A 26,567-nucleotide genomic window follows, 5' to 3' on the forward strand; every position below is an offset into this window, starting at 1 on the left:
CCTATGTATCTGCCATTGCCCCCCCCCCCCTGTGTCCATATACCATCCCCATGGCATGTCCCCTTTATGTCTCTGTCCCTATGCCCCATGCACATAATTTCCCCTCTTTCTGTTACCTTCCTCTGTCCAGATTTCCCCTATCTTCCTCTTCCATATCAGCGTGTCTTCTTTTCAACCCCATCTAGCTTCTTTCCTTCTTTCTCCCCCCCCCCTGCTTCCAGCATCTGGCTCACCTGCCTGTCTTCCCCTTTCTTTCCTGCTGTGGGTTTCTTTCTTTCCCTCTTCATCCCCTTGGCCCAGAATTTTTTTTCCATTCACTCCCTCCTTCCTAGTATGAGCCGGGAACAAACGCGATCGCAGAGTCTAGCAGCCCCCACCTACCCGATCGCAGTGTTTAGCCAGCTCCCTCCCTCCAACTCACCTTACATTCTGAGTTTGCCGGCTTCCATTTTTCCCTGAGCTGCATGTGTTTAAAAAGACGCTCACGCGCGGCTGCGCGAGTCCATCAAGCTTCTCCTCTCCTGCAACTTCCTGTTTCCGGTTGCGTCAGAGGAGAAGATTGATGGACTCGCGCAGCCGCGCGTGCACGGCTTTTTGAACGCGTGCGGCTCAGGAAAAAGGAAGCCGGCAAACTCAGAATTTAAGGTGAGGTGGAGGGAGGGAGCTGGCTAAACTCTACGGGCGGGCGGTGGCTGCGGGGACTACGCGATCCTTAATGCCTCACTGCGGAGACAAGACCATTCACCGCTCCACGGGCGGTGAATGGCCTTGTCCCCGTCCCCGCAGCGACTGTTATTTTTCATTCCCCGTTTTGGCGGGTTACCCGCGGCTAAACGCGCCTACCCGCGGGTAACCGCCACCGTGTCATTCTCTACATGCATATTCATTGTGGATATCCTGAAAACCTGACTGGCAAGGGGGTACTCCAGGACTGAGTTGAGAAACACTGCTCTAAGGGAGAGGAAGGGATAGTAAATTGAATGAATGGATGGACAAGACTGGATTGGTCATATGGTCTATATATGCCATTATTTTTCTGTGTTCTAATCACATTTCTAAAGACATGACTATCAAGCAGTACCACAGACACCAAAGGATATAAATATTTTGCCTACTGGATTGAGCTTCTTCAAAAGAACAAGTGCCTGAAAGTATAACCATCAGAATCCCTGACTGCTGCTACCTCTTCCCTCTTCCTAGCCTGCCCTGCAAGTGCTGGGTAAAATGATAGAAACAGAGGAATGCAAATGTTCCTTCAAGTGTTTACAGTCAACATCAGCCAGATTATTGTTGTCTTCTCATCCAGGGATGTTGCTGTTGACAACATTTGCACTAGATATAAAACTTTTTAAAGTCCTCCACGGAGAGGTACTTCATGTTACCAAATGTCTCATAAGCTCACTCGTCTTAACTATATATTGTTTCTGTAATGAGCTATTTCTGTTGTAAACAAACATCTGATGAATGGAAAAAAGAAGAAACTTAAACAAATTTGGTTTTGGTCCCCTGTTCCTTCAGGTTTTCAGTTCAGTTGGAACCCATCTGGCAATCTGGCATCATAAGCCTTCATGTGTGCACACCGGGGGATTTTTATCTCATGTGGAGAGGCATTTGTGATGTGACGTCCAAATCGAAGTCTGGAAGTTTGAGGAACACAACACGCACAAAAATCCAGTAGTGAAAATGACCGTTTCTGAAACAGAAAGATGTCTTACCTTTTTGTTTTGAAAATGGCCATTTCCCAGATATTTTTATCCTCAATGTGTCCATCTTTCTGAACAATTTTTGAAGAAAAAAAAAGTCCAAAAGAAAACGCACAAAACAAGCCTTTGGGATGTAGGAGGGGCCAACATTTTTAGTAGATTGGCCACACAGACATCCCAGCAGAACACTGAGGCCCCCTAGGGAACACCGAATAAACTTCACATAAAAGGCCCAATTTATATGTCTCACCATAATACTCTTATAGTGAGAATGTTGACCCCACCAAAACCTACTGGACCTTAGGCCTGTAGGTGTCAGCTACATGTAGGTACAGTGGGATTTGGGTGGATTTTGAAATAGAGAATGATACGGGGTCAAATTTGTCCCCGTCACCGCAGGAACTCAATTTCCTTGTCCCGTCCCCGTGAGTTTTCTCACTGCCCTTTCCCATTCCTGTAAGCTCTGTCTTAACTGCATAAGCCTTAAACACTTATGACTTTAAAGTGTTTGAGGCTGGAGCTTGCAGGAATGGGGATCGGACGTGAAAATAAGTTCCTGCGGGGACGGGGAAAAAATTTGTCTCCATGTCATTCTCTATTTTGGAAGGCTCACATGTTCCACCATAAGCATAGTAGTTGGAGTGTAATATGGACTTGAGTCTCCATCTCTTTGGTTCACTACACTGTCCACTAGGTTACTCCAGGATTGATTGCTGCTCTAGTAGGACTGGCCATAACATATAGGCAGGTATATACTGTTTCATTCACATTTTTGAGGGGTGAGGGGGTGGTCATGTCTTCATCCTTCCAGTGGTCATCTGGTCAGTTTGGGCACCTTTTGGCACTTGTTGTTAAATCAATTCTAGCCCCAAACATCCAAATTATGTCCTGGACGTTTTCTAAAATGTTTGATTTTTTTTTTTTTTTAAGAAAAACGTCCCAATTATAAGCCCACCCTAATCTTGCCCAAACCACATCTCTAACATGCCCCCTTGATATTTAGGCACTCCGCAGACAAGCACTATAGCAATCCATGTAGAACATGGATTTTGAAAACTGTTTGGGAAGAAAAACGTCCATCCGCCCCTTTATGCCACAATTTGGATGTTTTTCTTTCTTGAAAATGAGGCGCTTTATGTCCTCCTCACACATATCCAGTCATCACAGTAGCATCAGACCTCCTTCTGGAACTCTTCCAAGACGAACCACATTCTAAACTGAGTCACTAAGTGGAGTGGTGGAGTGGCCTAATGCTTAGCACACTGGCCTGAGAACCAGGGGAATTGGGTTCGATTCCAACAGCAGCTCCTTGCGACTCTGAGCAAGTCACTTAACCTTCCTTTGTCCCAGGTACAAAATAAGTACCTGTGTAAGACTAATTTTCAATGTGAAAACATATGACTCGGTGGCAGCCTTCATCAAGCAAGTGCACTGGTTACCCATCCCATCACGAATAACATAAAAAATATCACGCATCATTCATCACATACTCCACGGAAATTCAGCTGCTGCGCTTATCCAACTCTTCTCAACGACGTGGTCAGCCTCTCACAGAACCCTCAACAAGATACAATTAAATCTCCCAACTACCAAAAAATCTCCAGGATAAGCATATTTTTCAGTCCTTGCTAACCTTCCTAGGAGTGAAAACTTGGAATGACCTCACAGAAACTACTAGCCTAGCTATACCGAATTCCAGAAAAAAACTGAAAACCCTTCTCTTTGACATCTGAACTTTACATGATTCTCCAAGTACTCCCCTCCAGCTGGTCTGTCACTTTCTCTTATTTCTCTTCCTCTTCCCCTACCACCTTGAATCTGTTCTGTTCTTTTTTTCTACCTTCTTCTCTCTATTAGTTGCCTTGAGCCTGCATAGGTATGAGCGACACACAAATAGAAGATTAGATTAGATACACTATACACTTCTCCCTCCATATTTGCGGTTTCAGCATTCGCGGTTTCGCTTATTTGCAGTTTTTAGTTTGTTGGCTCCTCCCCCCCAATTGCATCAGTTTGCAGAGAAAAATCGCTGATTCCCAGCACTTTCTTCACCGTCTTTTGCCTCCCCTTCAGGAACAGGCCAGATCTCCCACCATGTTATTCACGGTTTCACCATATTCACGATGGTTTTTAATAGAAAACAGCGCATAACATATGAAAAAGTTGTTCACGATTTTTCTGTATTTGCGGGTCTGTTAATCCCCTATCACAGCGAATATGGAGGGAGAAGTGTAATATGTAAACTTTGATTATAACTACAGAAAGACAGTATATCAAATCCCAATCCCTTTCTCTGTTGCACAAAAGCCTGTTTGCCTACCCTCTCCTTCTCATGGACTGTGAATGCTGCCTACTCAACATCTCTGACCTAGCCAGAAAGCAGAAGACTCAACCCAGGATTTGAACCAAGGTCTCTCTGTAATAAAGAAACTTAATACCTGACTTTTATCCTTCCACGTGTTGCCAGCTCAGCATACTTTAATAAGATATTAAATAATCACAGTTGATCACTCACCCATTAATTTCAGAGGAGTCCAACCTCGGGTCATATTTCACAGATGGCATGCTGCTCACTAGGGCTGGATCCGTCACCTTCATGTCAACTCCAGCCGAACAACCATCCAAAAGATATCCAGGGCTGAAAAGCAGAAATAAAACAAAATTGAACCAAATAAGCTGCAAATACCCTTTCCCAGGGTACTAACACGATAACATTGTGCAGGCTGGCTCCTGAGAGCTCAGCTCTCTTTGTCTAGTCAACTGGTTGGCTTTTGCTGCGGAGTTCAGACTGCACACAAACTTGCTTTTCATTAGTAAACTCAAAGGAAGACACACGGTGAGAGCAAACTGGACAGATTCACTCTAAGCTAGTTACACATTAGCATCCACAGAAAACATCCTCACTCAACATTCTCGGTGTGCAATTGAAACCGGTTTCCAACCAGTTTTCAGTGCATTTTGCAGTAGTTAAAAAGTTTGAACCTGATTTGTAATTTACTGTCTGAGTCACTTAACTGAAGTTGTACTGTGTTGTTTTGTTTTGTTTTACTCTACCTGGAGGAAGAATTAGCATCGCTCTATTTTATTCAGAAATTTCTTCTTTTTTAAAAATTTTTTTTAAAAAAAGCACATTTTGCTCAACCTTTTGCCAAAGCTTCAGTTGAACTTGAAAACATGTTGGTATCCTTCAGGAAGAGAACGTTCAGAAGATGAAATCTGATGACAAGTGCCACTTTAAACCTTAAAGCAATAATATTTTATTTCATTACATTTATACTGCTTTACGTCAGAAAATTCCAGGCATACTCCCAGATAGTTCAAAGGTGGAAATTTTTAAACTTATCTAAAGATTTCCAATGATAAATACAAGTATTTCTCTTATCCTATATAATAAAACGCTAGCCGCGCATGCGCACTCCTATCTGCGTGTTCCGTATGTCTGTGGCCACAGGAGTGCGCATGCGCGCTTACTACGTCACCAGCTGCCGATCACCTCCACAAGCCGGGACTGCAGCCAGCTGCAGATCTCCGTTCCTCCAGCAGGGGGGGTGTACCTCGGAGGAGAGGGATCGCGGCCGCTCAGCGCCCCCACCGAGGAGCCCAGCAACTTTCCGCCTCAGCTCTTAAACTGATCCCGCCGCCCGGGACCTGAGTCCTTTGCCGCCCTCCCCTTCTCTTCCTGTGGGCCCGACTACAAAATCTGGCGATTCCAGCAGCGTGTGCAGCAGTCTTCACACGCTGCTTCGGGCCCTTCTACTGCCGATCGCCTCCACAAGCCCACGAGTGGAGGAGGGAGAGGGCTGGGGCTGTCCCGCTGGCAGCATGGCCCCGATCCCCCTGCGGCCGCTCTCCGCCGCACTGCCGAGCTCCGGAGCAAAGAAGCCGCGGTCCGACCCGGCACGCTGAGAGGGAGAGCAGCGCTGGCACCGGGGAGGGGGGACACACGAGGGCTCTGCCGCCAGCTCAGCTCGGCCGCTCCGTCTCTGCTGGGGCTAACAGCAGCAGCCCCCGAAGCTCCTCACCAGCCTGTCCCGCCCCCTCGAGAAGGGCTGAAAAGCTGGCCTCGCGCGCTCTGCAACCAACTGCCGAGCAGAGGCAAAACAAAAAAGAACAAAAGCCCCCACCCACCAAACGTCCTGCACAAGAGCTTGGAGAAAGCAGCACATTGGAAGGGCAGTGACCTGCATGCAGAGAACCAGAACAGACTGAAATGATAAACCAGCAGTGAGAACAGAGACTGAGAAAAAAAGAAGGCATAAAGGAGTAGACAATTGCAGTTAGCTTCAAAATTAAAGATAGCGATGACAATAGAAAACTTGAGAAAAGGCAGTTATTAAAGAACTGAGCACTTTGAAGTAGCTCTGTGTAGGGCTGTAGCTGGGTAGGATTTGGTCGCAACATTGAAGCTGTTAGAAGCAGAAAAGAGTGGGTGAGGCAGAAAACGTCCTTTGCCGAGGGGAAAAAAAGGAAGGGAGGCCTACTGCTGGACAAGGGGAGCAGGAAGAGGTGCTGATGGACAGGGAGGGGGGAAAAGGAAGGGACGCCTACTGCTGGACAGGGGGAGAAGGAAAGAGGTGCTGCTGGACAGGGGGAAGGTAAAAAAAAAGGGAGAAGGGCTGCTGCTGCATAAGGAGAGCAGTGAAGGGGTGGTGGTGGACACAGGGGAAGTAAAAGGAAGGGAGAATGGACAGGGGGAGCAGGCAAGGGGTGGTGATGGACAGCCAAGGAAAAAGAAAGACTGAAAGAAAGAAAGCGGCTAAGGAGAGAGAGAAAGAAATAAAGACAGACACACACACACATATATTCTAGCACCCGTTAATGTAACAGGCTATAAGACTAGTCCAATCATAAAGCGTTATGAATCTAACAGTACATCTTCCTTGGCCCAATTTTTTTCTTTTTTATAGTAAAGTGCAACAGTCCACAACCACATCTATCAATAATAATTCTCTGTAGTGCCACAATCACATCTTCAATTGAACTATTCCAGTAATACTATAGAATGTACTTATCTTAACTCAGTGCATCACAATAATGACCTTCATCTTCACAAAGTAGCATCCAATGACCTTAATCTTCACAGAAATAGCCTCCAACATAACGTTATGTTTTGTCACAACAGCTGCATCAGGAAAGATGCAGTATGGATACACAAGAAAGAGTGAGTGAGCTGGATAATTTGCTTCCCTGATGCAGCTGTTGTGGCGAAACATAACGTTATGTTGGAGGCTATTTCTGTGAAGATGAAGGTCATTATTTTGAAGTACTAAGATAAATATATGCTGCTATATAAACATACTTGTTTGCTTTACATAAATTGCACAAGCTGTGTTTTGTGATCAGAAAAAGCAAAAGAGAACTGTTCACATCTGTCAATCGACACATATATATTATTTTCAAATATGCTTGATCCGATGAAGCATGTCCTTAATATGGTGCAGAGGGGGTATCTTTGGGCCATATGTTTGTTTTGGCACTGCACCAAGGTGCAGCCATTCTGGATTAAGGTATTGCATAAAACACATTCTTGTTTAGATGCCCACCTAACATTCCAGCCTTCTACTGTTTTGTTTCAAGAGGGCCAAGACACTCAAACAGTGTCTAAAGGCAACATTGCCCTGCTTAGTAGAGCATTTCTATTGGCTAACGATTCTAACTCACTGGCTGACAAACACATACCCCAGTTCTCACAGTGGAAAGCTTTAAATGTTTGAATTAATGCTTTTAGGGCCCCTTTTACAAAGCCATGATAGCGATTCTCCCACAGCAAATGCACCAAAACCCATAAGAATTGAATGGGTTTCAGTAGGCTTTGTTAAAGGGACCCTAAGAGAGAAGAACAGAAAGGGACAATCAGAGGTGGAATAATTTTCAAGTGATATGGAAGCCTTATTGGCTCACACTATCTCATCAAAAGAGAAGCCTCATTTTAAAAAGATATTTTTTTTCTGCTCCCTTGTTATTCCATCATTAATCACAATGTTTTCACTTATTGGGTTTCCTCTGAATTCTATATCTGGTATGATAAAAGCTTTTGACTGCCATAAATCATTTTATGAGTTCCTTATCTTTCTGTACTTCCCTGTAGGGTTGCTGCATTTTCTCATACAAATTGCATAGAGTCTCATTTGATGTTCATTTATGATTAACTCTTGTATACTGAATCTTGCTCAACAAGTTTTTCTAGGGGGTGAGTGGTTTGGGTTGGACTTTAAATGTAAAATTTTTTTAATGGTATAACACATTCTTTCTGTTTCTCTTTACAATTGTTTATTTCTGTTATTGGGATTGTAGGGTTGCTTGTTACAAGCAGATGAGAGCTAACTGTCCTCCTGCTTTTACTAAGCCATGGTTTTTACCGCAGCCTGAAATGCTAAATGCTCCGACGCTGCTCCAATGCTCATAGAATTCCTATGAGTGCTGCAGCAGCGTTGAAGCATTTAAATGCTCCAGGCCATGGAGAGAACAGTATTCATTTTGAAAGACTGAATGCCTGTTTGAAAACCTGGGTCTAACATTGTCCTCTCACCAGGTTTCCTTCCTTTATGTCCGCTAGCCTAATACAGCTTAGGTTCAATATCTAAGTCTGAAGCAGTGTTATTTCCCACAAGGTGTGTGGACACACTCCCAGCTTCCTTTTGAATAGGATGTGCTGATAGAGTAAGAAGATTCTATAACAGTTGGACTGCCTTGAAATCTTCAAATTGTGCATGTTTATTCTTCAAATTATTAAGAAAGTTGTTTAGAAAAACTACAATCTTTGGTTACAGAAGTAAGGGTTAACTGAAATGGATCCTCAGAGAAGTACCAACTTAATTCAACGAGTTCAGCAGTGCATGGCCATGAGCAATCTCTACTTTTCAGTAAAAAACCTGAGGAGGTTTCAGTGAAAATCTATGGTAAAAATCTATGGTTCAGTGAAGCTGTTACCGGCACAGTTAAACCTGGACCCAGCATACTTCTAGTCATGAAAGATGTTAAACCAATTTAATTCTTGCTTCTTATTTATGGCTTTTCCCATTTGTGATTAAAATACAGGGCTTTTACAAAGGTTTTTAGCGCATGCACCGGATTAGCACGCGTTATAGCATGCACAAGCCGAAAAACTACCGCCTGCTCAAGAGGAGGCGGTAGTGGCTAGTGCACGCAGCATTTTAGCGCGTGCTATTCCACGCGTTAAGGCCCTAATGCATCTTTGTAAAAAGAGCCCACAGTGTCACTTCTGCAAATGATTTTAAATTTGTATGACAAACACAGTGGGATGGTACATCAATCAGCATCAGCCTAGTAACCGGAAGAGCCAGATACAGCAAAATTATGTAATATGGAACAGGATTTTCCAAGGAAAGTTTTATCATTCAACTCATGTGTTTGCTGAAAGATCAAACACAATGGGTGAGGTTTGGGAACAGGTTGTGGCTTAGATCAGTGGTTCCCAACCCTGTCCTGGAGGACCACCAGGGCAGTTAGGTTTTAGGGATAGCCCTAATGAATATGCATGGGACAGATTTGCATGCCTGTCACCTCCATTATATGCAAATCTCTCTCATGCATATTCATTAGGGCTATCCCAAAAACCCAACTGGCCTGGTGGTCCTAAAGGACAGGGTTGGGGACCACTGGCCTAGATCTCTAAAGAGCAATGGGGCATGTTCTGCTTGAAATCCACTAGAACTTTAGCAGAAGTATAGCCAGGTTTTGATGGCAGAGGAAGTAATTCTGTTGTAAAATATGTATCAGAGTAAAGCTGAGAGGCTGATCTTTATGTTCATATTTATTTGTATTTAAACACCGTTCTTCATTATAACATCAGTGTGGTGTACATCATTGAAAAGGAAAAGAACGCCAAAATCTTGATACAAGAATAGAAAGAAAAAAAATCATTTAGTTGCTGTATTGATATGCCTAACTGAGAATTAAAACCGAATCATAAAAGAAATTAAAAACATATTTAATGAAAAAAAACCAACAACCCAACTAAAAGGGAAATGCCAATCCAAATAAGTAAGTTTTTAGTTTGGATGTAAATGTAATATAAGTATATTCACCGCAAAGTTTATTAGGAAGAAAGGTACTAATGCAAAAAAATGGAGAATTTTGAGTTGACTTATCTTTGACCAAGTGAATTGATGGCACTGCCAATCTATTTAAAGTTGACGACCTCAATGGATTGCGGAGAGTTATACGGGATGAGAAATTTCGCAAGATAGTCAGGTTGCCCACCGTTTAATACTTTAAAGGCCAAGGTTAATGCGTTAAACATCAGCCTGAATTTTATTGGTAGCCAGTGATATGTATATTAAATTTAGTAGAAGGGTTTCATTCATACCATATCAGAAAAAATACGGACATAACACAATTTTGTATATAAAATAATAATTACAAAAACACAGAGAAAAACAAACCTCACCTGCAAGCAGTCGGGACTACACAAGTACCCTAAGCCGCTTGCATCATCACTGGTTTGTGAAAAAACTTCGTACAAACATATATACTTTTATTTCAGTCATGTCCAAAAGGATTTATATTTTCAGCATACTGTAGTTGCTTAATGAAGGCTGATATCAAGTCATATTTTTTCAAGTTAAAAATTAGTCTTATAGCTGTGTTTTGTATGAGTTGCATTTTGTGGATCAGTGTGCTGTTGATTCCCATGTAGGCAGAGTTACAGTAGTCCAGCTGTGGTAGGATCATCGACTGCACAATCAGAGCAAAGTGATGCTGATGAAAGTATGGCCTGATGAGTCTTAGTTGTGTCATGGTGAAGAGGGACTTTTTCCGAATTGGACTTTTTCTGAATATTAGAGATTTGGGCTTCCTTGGTTAATGTGGAGTCAAGAATGCAGCCTAGGATTTTGGAGGTTTTATCGACAGCAAGGGTGTGGCTCGATCGGAGAATGATGTTTGTCGGTGATGTCTGTTGGGCTGTGTGGAAGTATAAGATTTTGGTTTTGGTTTGGTTTAAATTTAGCATGTTGATAGTTCCCCAATTTTGGATTCTTTCAATATTGGTTGAGACTTTGTTGGTGACATCTGAATGGTTGTTGATTGTGAAGATGAAGAGCAGAATATCATCTGCGTAGGACATTATGCTTTCATCATCGAATTTAATGTTTCTGAGGGAACCCATGAAGAGGTTAAACAGGATGGGGAAAAGTGAAGCACCCCACAGAAGGTCTTCCAGGGTTTGGAGATCTCTTCATTCTTTGGTTGGACAGAAACAGGACTCTGCTGGATGCACAAGAGAAGGCTAAACTGCAAGTTTTGATTTTTCTCAGGTAGCCAGAATTCTAGATTAATATTCATTCACTTATATTTCCCCAGTAGGAAGAGAATTCCAGTCACTGTGCAATGGTGACATCTAGTGACAGGATTTAGTACACATGATTGCAAAGTTCCAGAAGTAGTTCTGGGGCATGTGTCCTGCTCAGGACAATAACTGGGCTGATTTGAGAGGGATATACATATTGTGGTAACACATGGTCTTCTATACCCACACATGTCTGTTAAAACGATTACAACAGAATAGACCAAGTGCTATCCAGTCTACTATATTGCTACATATTGTACCTCCCCCTCCCCCTACACATGGTGTACATCTCAAAAAAGCACATTGGCTTCTGGTAGCTTATCACATTACTTATAAAATATGTCTGTTAACTTTGAAATCTCTACTTTTTAAAGCTCCAGCATTTATCGAGTGACTCTTGGTTTCCTATTCCTCTGCCAGAACGCTCAGATCTAGTGATCAACACTTATTGACAGTTCCGTCTCTTAAAATCATTAGTACACGTCGACAGTATATTTTTTCTGTCACAGCAGCACAAACGTGGAATTCCATGCCTATTTATTTAAGAGAAGAACGTCTTATAAACCGATTTAAGAGCAAGTTAAAGTGCTTTCTTTTTAAAGATGGCTTTGACTGAATAATTTCTTAGATTTGGTCTGCTCCTTTGAATTTTATGCTGTTATTTTTATTTATCCCCTCCTGATGTTTAATCCCTTATTGTTTCTCTTCTATTAATTATTGTATTTCTTATCCTTTTTTCTCTTTGTGTAATGTATGTCATGTTCGTTGAGTATTGTTTACTTGTTTGTTCCCCCTGAAAGTTGTAAAGTTTTAAACAATGTACATCGCTTTGAATAAGATTAATTGATTAATCAAAGTCTAAATAAAACCTGGAAACTTAGAAGTTCTGGTGGCTCCACTGACTGACCTTTTCAATGCTTCTCTAGAGTCAAAGAGTCGTACCGGAGGACTGGAGAAGGACAGATGTGATCCCTCTACACAAAAGTGTAAATAAGGAAGAAGTAGGGAATTACCGTACAGGCCCGTAAGTCTGTGGTAAGCAAATTAATGGAAACCCTTTTAAATCAGAGAATGGTGAAGTTTCTGGACCCAAGGCAACATGGATTCACTAGAGGTAGGTCTTGTCAGACAAATCTAATCAATTTCTTTGACTGGGTGACCAAAGAATTGGGTAGAAGGAGTGCATTAGATGTGGCATATTTAGATTTTAGCAAAGCCTTTGACAGTGTTCCACACAGACGTTTAATAAATAAACTGAGTGCCCTCGGGATGGGCTTCAAAGTGATGGGCTAGGTCAAGAACTGGTTGAGTGGAAGATGACAGAGAGTAGCGGTTAATGGAGATCGCTCCGAGGAAAGGGATGTTACCGGTGGTGTGTCTCAAGGTTCTGTTCTTGGGCCTGTTCTTTTTAACATTTTTATAAGCGATATTGCTGAAGGGCTATCAGGTAAGATTTGCCTCTTTGCAGATGATACCAAAATCTGCAATAGAGTAGACACCCCAGATGGTGTGAATAACATAAAGAAAGACCTAGCGAAGCTTGAAGAATGGTCTGAAATTTGGCAACTAAAATTTAATGCTAAGAAATGCAAGGTTATGCATTTGGGCTGCAAAAACCCAAAGGAACATTACAGTTTAGGGGGGTGAAGAACTTATATTCACGACAGAGCGGGACTTGGGTGTAATTGTAATGATCTTAATTAAGGTGGCCAAACAGGCTGAAAAGGTGATGGTGAAAGCTAGAGGGAAGCTAGGGTGCATTGAATGAGGTATGGCCAGTAGGAAAAAGGAGGTATTGATGCCCCTGTATAATACTCTGGTGAGACCTAATTTAGAATATTGTGTACAATTCTGGAGGCCACACCTTCAAAAAGATTTTAAAAGAATGGAGTTGGTCCAGAGGAAGGCTACTAAAATGGTGCATGGGCTTCGTCATAAGGCGTATGGGGACAGACTTAAAGATCTCAATCTGTATACTTTGGAGGAAAGGCGAAAAAGGGGAGATATAATAGAGACATTTAAATACCTACATGGAAGCTCTGGAATGAGAGGGCACAGGATGAAGTTAAGAGGTGATAGGCTCAGGAATAATCTAAGGAAATACTTTTTTAGAGAAAGGGTTGTGGATGTGGTGGAGACAGAGACTGCATCTGAATTCAAGAAGCCGTGGGATAGGCACCTGGGATCTCTTAGAGAGAGGAAGAGATAATGGTTACTGCAGATGGGCAGACTGGATGGGCCATTTGGCCTTTATCTGCCATCATGTTTCTATGTTACACTGACAGCCCTTCTAGAAATACAATTTGGAAAGCATTCCCAAAGCTGTGCATCCACATGCTTTCTTTACATGTTTGTTTTTTGTTATTTTTAGAACATGAAGAAGGAGAAGGACTTGGAGCACAAGCTGTTGAATTAAAGGCAGGACGCTCCACACTCCCACAGTTTCTCTGTCTCAAGACATTGTGCTGCAAATGTTCCTTGCCTGGGCAAAGTCAGCAGCTGTCTTCTGATGGAAGACTACAGAAAGATCAAGCACATAAACAGACAGCTGACTCAAAAAAAAAATGGTACAAAGTCCAGACAAGGTATTAAATAAGTGAGCAACAGACAGGACTGGATTAATTTTTCAGTTGGCCTTAGGCACACAAGTACACTGGGCCCTCTGGCAACACCCCCTGTCCACGCCTCCGTTTATTTCTTTACCTGCTTAATTGCTTATTTACTTCTTTATTTCCACTTGATTTCATTTGTCTTCATATAAAAGTTGGATCTGGGGGGTGTCCTCCTGATCAGAACCAGGCAGATTGATTCTCAACAAAGTTAGATCCAGAGAAGAACTCTAGATCTGTGAAGAAAAAAAAAATCCCTACCTTCTGAGCAGTGGTGTAGTGGCGCCCTCCCCCACGTCACACTTGCACCCCACCCCCACCCCTGGTACCACTTTAAATCTGCGCCAGCACAAGCAACTTCTCCAGCCTGCTGCTCACGCCGGCCTGGATCCTGGCTAAAATCACTTCCTGGTCACGAAGCCAGAAAGTGACTTCAAAGGCAAAGCCAACACCGGCACAAGCAGCAGGCCGGAGAAGCTGCTCGCGCTGGCAAAGGTTTAAAGAGGTACGGAGGAGGGGGGGGCAGAAAGGGAGAGTAAAGGGTCAGGGGGGCTCCGCCGCCCCAGGCACCTCCTACCCTCGCTATGCTACTGCTTCTGAAACAAGGCTGAAGATCAGGCAAGGGCAGAGCAGAGCCTAACCAAGGCAGTAGAAGAGAGGACTTTTCATGGCTTTTACTCAATACACTTCCAGATAAACCTCACTAAACTTATCAAGCCAATGTAAATTCAAAAGTTTGCTGTAATGTCACTGTCTGTATACAGTCTCTTCCCTTGTAAACCGCTTAGAACTTTTGTGGTATGGCGGTATATAAAAATAAATTTATTATTATTATATTCCTCAACTCTCCTCCAGCTTTAACCCCCCTCCCCCGAGATCATTCTTGTCCCTCCCTAGACTTAGTACCCCTTCAGATCACTCTAGCCCAGGGGTGCCCACATGGTCGATCGCAAAGGCAACGCGAGTCGATCACATTGGCTTTGTGATCTTGTTCTTCCTGCCTCCAAGCGTGTACAAGCGCCGGATCCAGAAGCCTTCACCTCCAACGTCAGAATTGACGTCGGAGGTGAAGGCTTCTGGGTCCGGTGCTTGTACACGTCAGGCCTGGCTCGGGGAAGCAGGAAGAAATCGGTGTGGTGGCTTGGGGGGGGGGGCAGGAGAAGAGAAAGAATTGGGGAAGTGGAGAAATCGATGCAAAGGCTTGGGGGGGGCAGGGGAAGAGGAGAAAGACAGGCAGGCAGTGGGAGAGAGAAAGAAAGACAGAAATAAAGAGGGGGACAGGGGGCGAGAGAAAGACAGGCAGGCAAGCAGGGGGAGAGAGAAAGAAAGGCAGGGGGAGAAAGAAAGACAGAACTAAAGAGGGGGCAGGGGGAGAGAGAAAGAAAGAAATGGGGGGGGGGGGCAGAAAGAAAGAAATATTGGATTTACAGTTAGAAGAAGGAAGTGCAACCAGAGACTCATGAAATCACCAGACAAAAAGGTAGGAAAAAGATTTTATTTTCAATTTAGTGATCAAAATGTATCCGTTTTGAGAATTTATATCTGCGGTCTATATTTTGCACTATGGCCCCCCCCCCCCCTTTTACTAAACCGTGATAGTGTTTTTTAGCGCAGGGAGCTTACGAGTGTCAGGAGCTGCGAGGGGCATTCAGCACAGCTCCCTGCGCTAAAAACCGCTATCGAGGTTTAGTAAAAAGGGAGGGGTATATTTGTCTAATTTTGTATAGTTGTTACTGAGGTGACATTGCATATTTTAAAGTCATCTGCCTTGACCTCTGAGAAACCCCCAAAATACAAATGATAATTAACATTTTCTCTGTTGTTGGTAGATCATTTTGACTTGGTCATTTTAAAAGTAGCTCGCAAGCCAAAAAAGTGTGGGCACCCCTGCTAGCCATTCCCCCCTAGCTGAAGTCCTTTCTTTCCAAAATTCAAGGTCACACACCTTTTGTTTTGTTTGCCTCAAGTTAGTCCTTTTGTCCATTTCATACCTACTACCTCCTACAGCAATCAACTCTTTCCTGCTTGGGTCACTCCTAAGTGGCCCAGCCAAGAGGCAGTGACTCCTGCGACTCCAAAACGCTGCTGCAAGAACGGGACATCAGCGTGGTTACATGTGATGATGCCATCAGATCAGCACACTGGGCCCTTCCAAATCCTTTGGGCCCGAGGCACGTGTTTACTTTGCCTATCCTTTAATCCTGCCCTGGCAACATCTGCCATTCACGGAACTCACTGCTCCTTTCAGTCAATCTTTCACATATTTTACTTACAAGAATTTCTACCACCCAGGACACTATAACTTGCAGTTAATGCGATTTAATGGGGAATTTTACCACACAATAACTTCAAATTTTATGTGGCACTTTCAGAGGGCTAATGTTCCCATGAGTGCCTGTTACCTGTCAAATGCTAATGCAAGAGCACTAATTGTGTTAATCCTGCCGAAACCAGGATCCTAGTTGGGACTATTCCGGGTCTCGCTGCACCTCTGTCAGGTTGAAACCGACCTGACAAAGACGCAGCGAGACCCGGAAACCTGCAACAAGCGCAATGCCAGCAGCGGAAACCCTGAGAAAACATAAGACATCTTCTTTGCCTTTTGTTTTCCTAAACTTTAACAGAAGAACCACAGCTCTCAAATCGGTCAATAATGCACCCCAGAGACGGAACACCAACTGCAAACGTTGGCACTTAAAGACTCACGCAGGCGAACTTAGCGCACTGAGTGACTAACTATGCAAGGGGGCGCTTCTCCTAAAACACGTTAGCATAGAAAAGGGGGCTGAAAAGCTATAACAGTTTCCTTTGATGTATGCTGGCAGAGCAGAAAACAAACCTGGTGCTTAATTGCACACTCAATGGATCCTGCTGGCACCAATGTTCCATTATAGAAAACTACTAATAAATGTCGGCACTGGTCACCCATGCTTAGCCACGTCCTCTTACACCATGTCAATGACAGACATCAGTTGTCATGTTTAAGTACTTAGTATTCTATAAACTACGCACTTAACAAAGACACGACCATGGCCTGCCTGTGTATACTGTACACCTCCTTTGCCATTAGGCTCTATGGCACTTAAGCACTACTTTGTAGAATAGTGCCTTTGATGCAGGTAAGCAGTGCATACCACTAGGCACCAGCCTATAGAACTGCATCAATTTGGATGTCTAAGGGCTCCTGTTACTAAGCTGCGATGGCATTTTAGCGCGCGCAGGATTTTAAGCACGCACTAAACCCGCGCTACGCGTCTAGAACTAACGCCAGCTCTATGCTGGTGTTAAGGTCTAGCGCGTGCCCTAAGTATAGGTGAATTTTCAATTGAAAATGTATTCTCAAAAGTATGGCTGTAAATAAGGGACAGACTGAGGGGCTTTTTTTTTTTTAGTACATTAGACCCCACATTTTTAAAATTCTAAACTTAATGCACACACACAGGGCAATTTCCCAGTCATGTACCCAGGTAAATGAGGGATTTCAGAATTACCCACTCTCCATGTGGGATAATTGAGTTTGTGCTTCTGTCGAGATTCCTTTAAGGTAGCCATTTCCAAGAAACTGGCATCCTCTAGGCAGAAGGGGCACTGCTTTAAACAAGCTTCTTCCCGTTAGGGATCCCTTGACAGTGACAATCACACAGACAGACTGTAAAGCCCACATACCTTTATGAATAAAGCTCAGGGAGGATATTCTGAGAGAAGAAATTCAGCATAAAGCGGTTACAGAGTCTGCAGAAGGCACAGAAGTTAGATTGTTGGGTAGCAAGGTCTCAGCCCAGGGACCCTGCAGAAGAACAAGCGCATTGTTAAAAAGTACCAGAAGCAAAAAGATCTGGACACTGCAGATCACATGTCATCTGATAATAATACAAGGGAAGCCTGAGCTCAGCAATTCCCTAAAGAACAGTTACAGGAAACGTTTTCTGTGTTTTCCTATTGCAGAAAACAAGCTCACAGACTGAACTCACTATCACAAAAAGCACTGCTGATTCAGGTTCTTGTTTGCTATTCACTTTCCTGTTGTTCCCATGAACCAATTATGATTTCCTTGATTTGGAGAAAGCTGCAGTTTTGTGGTTTCCCATCACATCTAAAGAGCATTGTCTACTCACAGAAGTTTCAAGTCTACCTTCATCCAAGCTTGAAAAATATTAAAGTCTAACACATACTAGCCTCTTAACTGAGCGTCACAAATCCTCTTCTTGTGAAATAGCATACAACAGATGCACCTGGTATAAAAACCTTGTGTAGTTTTCCTGTAAAGCTTTTCCCAAAATGTTTAGGCACAGTTAAAATATTTTACATAAAGTTGACAACTGGCTCCAGGGCAGAGTCGATCCAGTCCATGTTTTACCCCGTTGCATGCAGGGCCTTGTAGTCCTGCTTTCCAAACTAATAAAAGCAAGACTATGGGCACCTTTTACTAAGGGCTCCTTTTATCAAGCTGCGCTAGCAGTTTATCGCGCGTTAAACCGCTGCCCGCTAACGCCTGCCTTGAGCAGGCGGTAGTTTTTTGGCCAGCACGGGGGTTAGCGTGTGATTAAAAGTCACGCGTGCTAACCCCGCTAGCGTGGTTTGATAAAAGGAGCCCTAAGGTGCGCTAGCATTTTTAGCGCACACACAAAATTACCGCGCGGTACGCTTCTACAATAACGCCAGCTCAATGCTGGCGTTAAGGTCTAGCGCGCGGGGCAATTTAGCTTGCGCTATTCCACACGTTAAGTCCCTAACACACCTTAGTAAAAGGAGCCCTATAAATCCCTGCATTGCAATGCGGTAAAACTTGGACTGGATCAATCCTAATTTTACAAAATCACTCTTCTTGTGATGGAAATTTCACATGCCCTAACAGTTAATAAAATCCTTTACATAATTCGGCATCATAGTCACTAATTAAATACTTACATGAAACTTTCCAAGATTAAAATTACACATTTTACTTTTTCTGAAGCTAGGCCACTTTTCAAAGTCTGGTTCAAGGTGAACTGGAATAAACAACGCAGATTACAGATTTTGTGCCTGCAAAGAGAACTTCAAAAACTGTCTTCACTTTAGCAATTGAGCCTCAGAATTTTCTCAAACCTGTTTCCTGAACATCATTCACAGCCATATAGAAGGGCAGGACAAATGGAGGCCAAAACAAGTCCTGAAAGATAATTCAATAATATTTTGTGGCAGTGACTGTTGTCTAATGACAGCTTGAGAAACGCCACAATGGGAAGACAGGCAGAGCAAGCCCCTAGCAGCAAAAAAAAAAAAAAAAAAAAGCCTAGTGCTGGACAAACACAATCACCGATTTATCTTTCCGACGAAGCAAAGCCAAGAGGAGAAAAAGTTTAAGGACTGCTTCCAGCGCCATCTACGTCCGCAGCTCCTTAAACGAATCGATTTGGGGCGTCCTCTCTCGCTGAAACTGCGATCTGCCCGCAGCCCACGCGTGATCTTACCCGCTAGCTGGCAGGGAGGGGCCCGGAGATAGGGGGAGGGGGCAGGCTCATGCTTTCCTCTTCCTCCTCCTGTAAGTTTTAACCCTGTTCTGTGCGGGAGCGGGAAGAATTCGGCCCTAGAGAGAGACTGGGGAGGAGGAGGAGGAGGCTCCTTCTTACAATCACATTTCCTGATGGTTTGTAGGGCATGGGGGGGGGGGGGGGGGAGCGTCCAACGGTAGAAGGCTAAAGTCAGAGTAGGGTTCAGGTTGCTTATTGGACGGGCAGTTTCCCTCAGATTTACCAAGGGTGGACCATCTGAAATAGTGAGCTTTAGGGCCTCTTTACAAAAGTGCACTAGCAGCTGCACTAAGGGCCCTTTTTACAAAGGTGCGGTAGCGGTTTTAACGCGCGCTAGCCGCTACCACCTCCTTTTAAGCAGGCGGTAACAGCGCACGCTAATCTGGTGCCTGCGCTAAAAACGCTAGCGCACCTTTGTAAAAGGAAATCTCACTATTTCAGATGGTCTACCCTTAGAAAATCTGAGGGAAACTGCCCGTCCAATAAACCAGCGCGGCATTAGTTTAATCTGGCACTTTTTCTCTTTAGCCAGGGAAATCCAGATCAAGGCGGAAGGCAAAAGATCAAAACTTTTTAAGAACAGTGTCTAGACTAGAGTACTGTATAGATCTATAAAAATTTAATGGACTTTTTTTTTTCTACAAAAAAATGTGGTAAGTTTTGTGCTTACTGGTGTAGGCCTTGCATTTGCTGCACAGAGCAGGGTGCTTCTCTGCTGTCTGGCATTGCATGTAAGGTGTGTGGACCCAGACCAGAAAAAAAATATAAAAAGGGGACCAAGCCACAGCAGCACACTCCAGGAAGGGGTAAAACACGGACCTCACTGATCTAAAACCGCACGTCCTTAAAAATCCGAGATCCGTGCATTGACAAGTCCGCCTTCGCTTTTCCTGCAGCTCAGCTCAGGCACCTGGCTCCCTCGCGGACCTCACGGATCTGAACTGCACGTCACATCCTTAAAAATCCGAGGTCCACGCCACTTTTGAGGTCCCTGCCACTTTTAGTCTCTGGCTCTGACAGAGCTCTATGACAATTTAACTCTGACGGATCCTAATGCTTTTCCCTCCCTATACTAGGATCCATCAGAGTTAAATTGTCATAGAGCTCTGTCAGAGCCAGAGACTAAAAGTGGCACGGACATCAAAAGTGGCGCGGACCTCGGATTTTTAAGGACGTGCGGTTTTAGATCCGCGAGATCCGTAAGGTCTGCGTTTTACCCCTTCCCGCACACTCCCTCCATGTACAAGTATACTTAGGAGTTGTGAAAGGAAAGTTGAGGGCTTTGCAAATGCTTATCAACTCCGTTGCAAGATTAATCACAGGGGTTCCTAGGAGTACCCATATAACTCCTGTGTTGAAGAAACCTCACTGGTTACCTATGCAACAAAGAGTGCAGTAAGATTGTTGCAATTATACATCAGACACTGTAGCATGCTTCCCCAAAGATCATACAAGAATCCTTTGCGATCTATAAATGGAGAAGAGAGCTTAGAGATGGAAATGGGATGAAATTAAGTTTGGAGGATAGAATGTCGACTATGCATGCTAGGATCGGAGCATCAATGATATCTGTGGCTGGCGTAGAATTATGGATTGCTTTGCCTGGTATCCTGCGGTTTTGTATGGAGAGGATGAATTTTAAGAAAATGCTGAAAACTCAATTATTTGCCAATGCCTTCTTATGCTAAGGTATATTTTAGTTGATAATTGCCTTTTAGAATTTTTTTTGACAGCATGATTTAAAGTTTGCTTGTATTTCTGAATTGATTGAATGCGCTCTATCCCTGTTTATAACAGGGACAATTAATGATGTTGTTTAGACATGTCTATGTTATATGTAATCGTAGGGAAACAAGATTTTATGTATGTGATATGGAAACTGCATAGTTGTATGCGGTATAGAAATTTTTAAATAAATAAATAAGTACACTATTCTCCGTTCCCTCCCTCCAATTCCATGAGACCTGATCCATCACCTGTACCCCCCCCCCCTGCAAGTTGGAGCTCCTCCTAATCCAGCCCCCTTACCCAGTAACTCAATCACATTTCCCAACCCCTCTGACCTCCTCAGTGACATCACTTAGAACCCCTTCCCCCTCTGCAGACATGACCTAACCCCTCCTCCCCTGCTCCTCTAATCCCCCCAGGAGGGCATCATTGGTGTTGGGGCAGCAGTCTGGGATGGCAGTGATCCTCTGCTGCTACCACAGTTGGTTCTCTACTCAAAAATGTTGCATGTCTCCTAGTGGTAGTCTCACAGTACTACTGCTAGGGAGCATCCTTCCTTATATGGAAGGATGACAGCTAGCAGTAAAAATAAAATTCACCAAAAACCCATTGTACTACCATATAGGAGACACCTGGAGGCATAAGGGCTATTGGGGTGGTAAACAGGTGGGTACAGTAGCTTTTGGGGGAGTTTTGGAGGACTCACCCTATAATGTACGGTGGGTTATGGTGAGATAGGTACCTGGCACCCTTAAAGTGAAGTTCACAGTAGTGACCCCTAGAGGCCTCAACTGCTGTTTTGGAATGTCTGCTTGGTCAGTCCATTAAAATGCTGGCCCCCTCCTACATGCAAATGGATTGTTTTGGATATTTTTATTCGATAATGGCAAAAAAAAAAAAAAAAATTAGATGTGTAGCTGGACAAAACATCTAGCTGGACCATTTAAAAAAAAAAAAAAAAAAAGATAGATATCTCACAGGTTTACAAATGGACATTTTCTCCACCTGTTTTTTGGATGTTTGTCTCAAAACGTCCAAAATCGGACTTAGACATCCTATCGAAAATGCCCCTCCACATTTTTTCTTTTAATCAGATTGGAGGATTTTTAAGTCAGGAATACCAAAGGGATAACTAGATCCTTCCTCCTTAAGGGAAATTCCTTTTTATTCTTTCCAACCCAATGGAAATTGTAAAGAATTCCACAAAAGGGGTCAACAATGTCTGTCTGTCTCGGGGTAAACTAACTCTCCTAAAATTTAACAGAAGGTGATGAAATTTGGCATGAGGGAAAAACTGATTAAAAAAAAGATACAAGTTTGAAAACGGGCCAGCTCGGACTGGGTGTATTCCCATCCTCCTTTGGACTTGCTTTTATTGAGATTCTGCTTTAAACAAAGTTTATTTTTTTTTATTGGGATTAACCTCCTTTATGAAGTGATTCACCTAAGGTAGTGTTAGATAGTTGCTGCTGGTTCTTTCCGCTGCTTTGTTGCTCATTCGTTCCATAGGTAAAACCATCACTGGCTATCACATGAAAGCAAGTATGCTCTGAGAGCTTCAATATTTCATCCATGTCACTTAGGGGTCCTTTTACTAAGGCGCGCTAACCGATTTAGAGCGTGCTAATCAATTTAGTGCATGCTAAATCGTTTTTTGCGCCTTAGTAAAAGGACCCTTAATAAAGTGAAGGTGACTATTTTGGATGATCTTAACATGGGGACCCTGGTATGATGTGACCATTGTTGTATCCTTCTTCCCCTTAGACTGTTCCAGTATATTGTATTTCATGTTAATGGTGAAAATACATCTATTAAAATTCTAACCTGCTGGTGATTTTAATGTCCAACACTAATTAGCAAATCTTAATGGCTTATCTTTATAATCTCTTTACACGGAATTCATGCTCTGAAGAATTCTCAGCTTGTACAAATTAATGAGTTTCCTTGTTTTTTTTGCTTTTTACAATTCTGATGGGAAGAGGTCAGTTTGTTGTTTGGCTGCACGGCTGACCAGAAAATACATTGGAATGCCAGATAAATATAAATGAAGGCCTCAGCCCAGTATTCTGCCTAAAGCATGATCCTTTTTTCACTTTTCCTCAGGTTACTTTTAAATGCAAACCATGTATGATTTAAATCCATTTCTTTTGAGGGAAACTGAGTTGTGGTCTGTACTGCCACAAAAGAAAAACTGGCCCCATTGTATTACTGCTACAAATGCTGAAAATAATAATCCATTGATTTATATTTATTGGTGCATGCCAGATACACAGTGTTTGACACTAGACAACAACAAAATTGTTACAAGAACATTTAAGATATCCATGTCTCCAAAGACTAAGACTCTTTGCTGAATAATATCAGATAGAACATAGAAGAATTCCAAGAATCATTTTGCAAGAGTTACGTAACATGAGACCTTAATGAGGACCATCTGGAGATCAGAAAACATAGCAGTACTCTTTTCTTCTAAACAGAGACCCGATTTCTTCAGGATTCTCTCCCTTACTTAGTCTGATGGACATCTTCAAAGAATAAGAGTGAAGGTGAAACAACCTGGGTGTATTCAAGGTATGCTTCAACTTTACAATACTTTTCAGCAATTGATTATTCATTGGATGTTCTCTTTTTCTGTTTTATAACTGCATAAGTGTGTCTGTTCGTTCAAATCACTGGAATTCAGACGCCTCCTTTATTACATATGGTCTCTGACACCATTGAACCTCTCCCTTTAAGCCTTAGGTTGACTAGTGCTCCCTAGTGGTTGTTAGAAAGTGGCCTACTTCCCTGATTACGTAAAACTGTCTGAAATGCTAGTTTGATAGTTGCAAAGACCAACCTCTACGGAAAGCCTAGAACAGTGCTGATGTCTGATTAATAATTCCAGCTGAGGCAGGGAAGCAGAATGGCTTTGATGCTACAATGAGGGCATGTTGCAGCATATCCTCTATTTGTGTCTAAAAATAATCCTACATAACCCCATTGGCATCCTGTGGAGAGTTGATCAGTGCACACATAGTGGGGGTTCGGGCCTTGCCCTGTAGGAGAGACTTGACCCCACCACAATATGTTGAAAGACTCCAAGGTGGTTGGAATAATATAAACAATGCCCCTTCTTGAAGGATTTCTTGAATCTTCCTGGCTTGATCTAGCTGGTCATAGTGTCCTTAGGCTGATGCAGTAAGAGCCAGGCAGGCTTCTATGGTCTGTGCCCTGAAAATGCCAAGAAGAAATCAAGATCAATTATATTTATGTAGTATCACATCATACCTTATGATATGAATTTATCTTGTTGGGCAGACTGGATGGGCCATCAGGTTTTTTTATCTGCCATCATCAGCTATGCTATTGTGTAAGAGTATAACAGTCCTTTGATACAGAAAATCTATTTTAATAGCACATCGCTTTCATCAGTCTAAATTCTGTGATGCTCTCAAAATGGCAGCAGGACTATTCCTCACAGAGTGATAAACTGCCCCACATTGTCTTATACATATTGAAAATGTGTAAAAGAATGTAAAAAATTTTTAAAAACACACACATTATGTTTTCCTTCTAAAGCAAGGGTCTCTAAGAATATCTACTGAGGTTAGAATATGAAAGAAATTACCTAGAGACAGGTACTGTTTCATTCAGACTTAGGGGGTGGGAGGAGGTCAGAAACTATTGGAGGAGTGTGAGGGGGGGGTCATGACTTAATCCATCCAGTGGTTATTTGGTCAGTATGGGCACCTTTTTAGCACTTAGAAGCTTTGAAAACTGGTCTAAGTCAGAACATCTAAGTTCCATCCAGGACATCATGGGAAAGCTTTGATTATAACCGCAAGATGTCCAAGTCTAAACCCACCCAAAGTCCACCCTTAACACATCTCTAACTAGCCCCCTTGAGCTTTGGATGCACAGTGGCTGGGACGTCTTGCAAGATGTCCAGAAAGATTAGGACATCCAAGTCCCGATTTATGTTGTTTTTTGGACGTCTTTATTATTTGAAAATAAGCCCCATAAGAACATAAGAGTTGTCATACTGGGACAGACTGAAGGTCCATCAAGCCCAGTATCCTGTTTCCAACAGTGGTCAATCCAAGTCACAAGCACGTGGCATGATCCCAAAGAGTAAAATAGATTTTATGCCACTTAAGCCAGGAATGAGCAATGGAGTTCCTCAAGCCATCTCAATAATGGCTTATGGACTTTTATTTTAGGAAATTATCTAAACCTTTTTTAAACCCTGCTAAACTAACTGCTTTCACCACATTCTCTGGCAACGAATTCCAGAGTTTATTTACACATTAGGTGAAGAAATATTTTCTCCAGTTTGTTTTAAATCTCCTACTTAGTAGCTTTAATGTGTCTTATATCCTATGGAACTGAAAGAGACTGTTTCTTTTTGCTACAGTCACTTTGGGACCTTTTACTAAAGGGTATTAACCTCTTAGTGTAGTTAGTGTGCATCAACAGGATACCTCATAAGGATTTTACATGTGCCCTCACATTCCACCTCCCTCCCCCATGATCTCTAGAACAACAACACCTGATATGGGAAAGCCTAGTAGAGCATCACAGAGGTGTCTTAAGTAGTCTTTGTGAGTGGCTAGTGAACCATAAAGAGGAGGATTCAGGCCCATAAGCTACTCTAACCAGTACATTAATGGTGGAAGTTGTGAGGCCACCAAAATCCTACTATACTGCCTTATAGGTGCCACCTACATCCAAAAGGGCTATTGGGGTTGTAAACAGGTGGGTATAGTAGATTTTGGGGGAGTTTTGGAGGGCTCACCATACATTAGAAGGGGGTTATTGTGAGATGTACTCCTGGCATCCTTTATGTGAAGTTCATAGCAGTGCCCTTTAAAGTGCCTCACTGCTATTTGCCATGTCCATGTGGCCCCTCCCACATCCATATGGTCTGGATTTGTACTTTTGATACTTGGTTGTTTCTGTGGTCGAAAATGGCGTACAAAGTTGGACATCTTAAGGTTGGATGTCCAAGCGTGCAAGATGTCTAAATAGGCGATTTAAAAAAAAAAAAAAAAATTGGGATGTTTAGTAGTTTTGTCAGTTTCAAAAATGGCTGTTTGTTTACCTCTGACTTTGAACACTTTGCAGGAAACGCCCAAAGTTGGACTTAAACATCCTATAATTTGGGAGGGTCTGTCCCATAGAGCTAGGAGTAGAGAATGACACAGTGACAAAATTCATCACAGTTCCCGTCCCCGTCCCCACGGGTAATCGTGGGAAACCATCTTCATGTCATTCTTTAAGGAAAGAGGAAGGATTCAGAGTATGAATGGCCACAACCATTGACCCACAAGCTTTGGATGAAATAGACACTCGAAAATGACATGGGTTTATTTCCCGCGGTTATCCGCGGTGACGGGGACGGTGATGAATTTTGTCACCGTGTCATTCTCTAGCTAGGAGTTCTCTTTTGAACTTTTGACACTGGAGTGCTGGAGTGGGAGGGAGGGGAGGGTGTTTTGGCAGGGGGTTTGGATCTCTTAGGTCTCCGTGAAGGATTAACACGGATGTCCTTGCATGGTCTGCTGTTGTATGCTGTATTGTTGTTGAGTTTGGTCTGTAAACATATGAAAAATTCAATAAATTAAATATGAAAAAAAAAAATCCTATAAAAAAAAATGGCCCTCCACATTCTTATGCAGCTTTATTAAGGGTTCCTTTTACAAAGCCCCGCTAGTGGGTTTAACGT

The 26,567-nt window shown here is 42.9% G+C and overlaps 2 protein-coding genes across 9 annotated transcripts in view; one reads left to right on the plus strand and one right to left on the minus strand.

Moving 5' to 3' along the window:
- Positions 1–19,136, minus strand: part of LOC117363004 (phosphatidylinositol 3,4,5-trisphosphate 3-phosphatase TPTE2-like) — a 94,550-nt gene extending 75,414 nt beyond the window's left edge. For 2 of the 5 annotated variants that reach the window (XM_033950136.1, XM_033950132.1), the window contains exons 1-3: positions 18,531–18,903; positions 17,289–17,409; positions 4,219–4,341 (exon numbers count right to left, since the gene is read on the minus strand). In XM_033950136.1, coding sequence (XP_033806027.1) covers positions 4,219–4,301 — 83 coding nt within the window. In that variant the 5' untranslated portion in view covers positions 4,302–4,341; positions 17,289–17,409; positions 18,531–18,903. The other 3 variants (XM_033950133.1, XM_033950134.1, XM_033950135.1) reach the window with 3 other exon arrangements.
- A 10-nt stretch (positions 19,137–19,146) lies between these two features.
- Positions 19,147–26,567, plus strand: part of LOC117363005 (fibrinogen-like protein 1) — a 34,887-nt gene continuing 27,466 nt past the window's right edge. For 2 of the 4 annotated variants that reach the window (XM_033950141.1, XM_033950139.1), the window contains exons 1-2: positions 19,147–19,248; positions 23,338–23,431. The gene's annotated coding sequence lies outside the window, so the exon portion shown is untranslated. Of the gene's footprint in view, positions 19,249–20,783; positions 20,822–23,337; positions 23,432–26,567 lie in introns of those variants that run through there. The other 2 variants (XM_033950140.1, XM_033950142.1) reach the window with 2 other exon arrangements.

The sequence above is a fragment of the Geotrypetes seraphini genome, chromosome 6 (assembly GCF_902459505.1).
Source record: "Geotrypetes seraphini chromosome 6, aGeoSer1.1, whole genome shotgun sequence".
Taxonomy (NCBI): domain Eukaryota; kingdom Metazoa; phylum Chordata; class Amphibia; order Gymnophiona; family Dermophiidae; genus Geotrypetes; species Geotrypetes seraphini.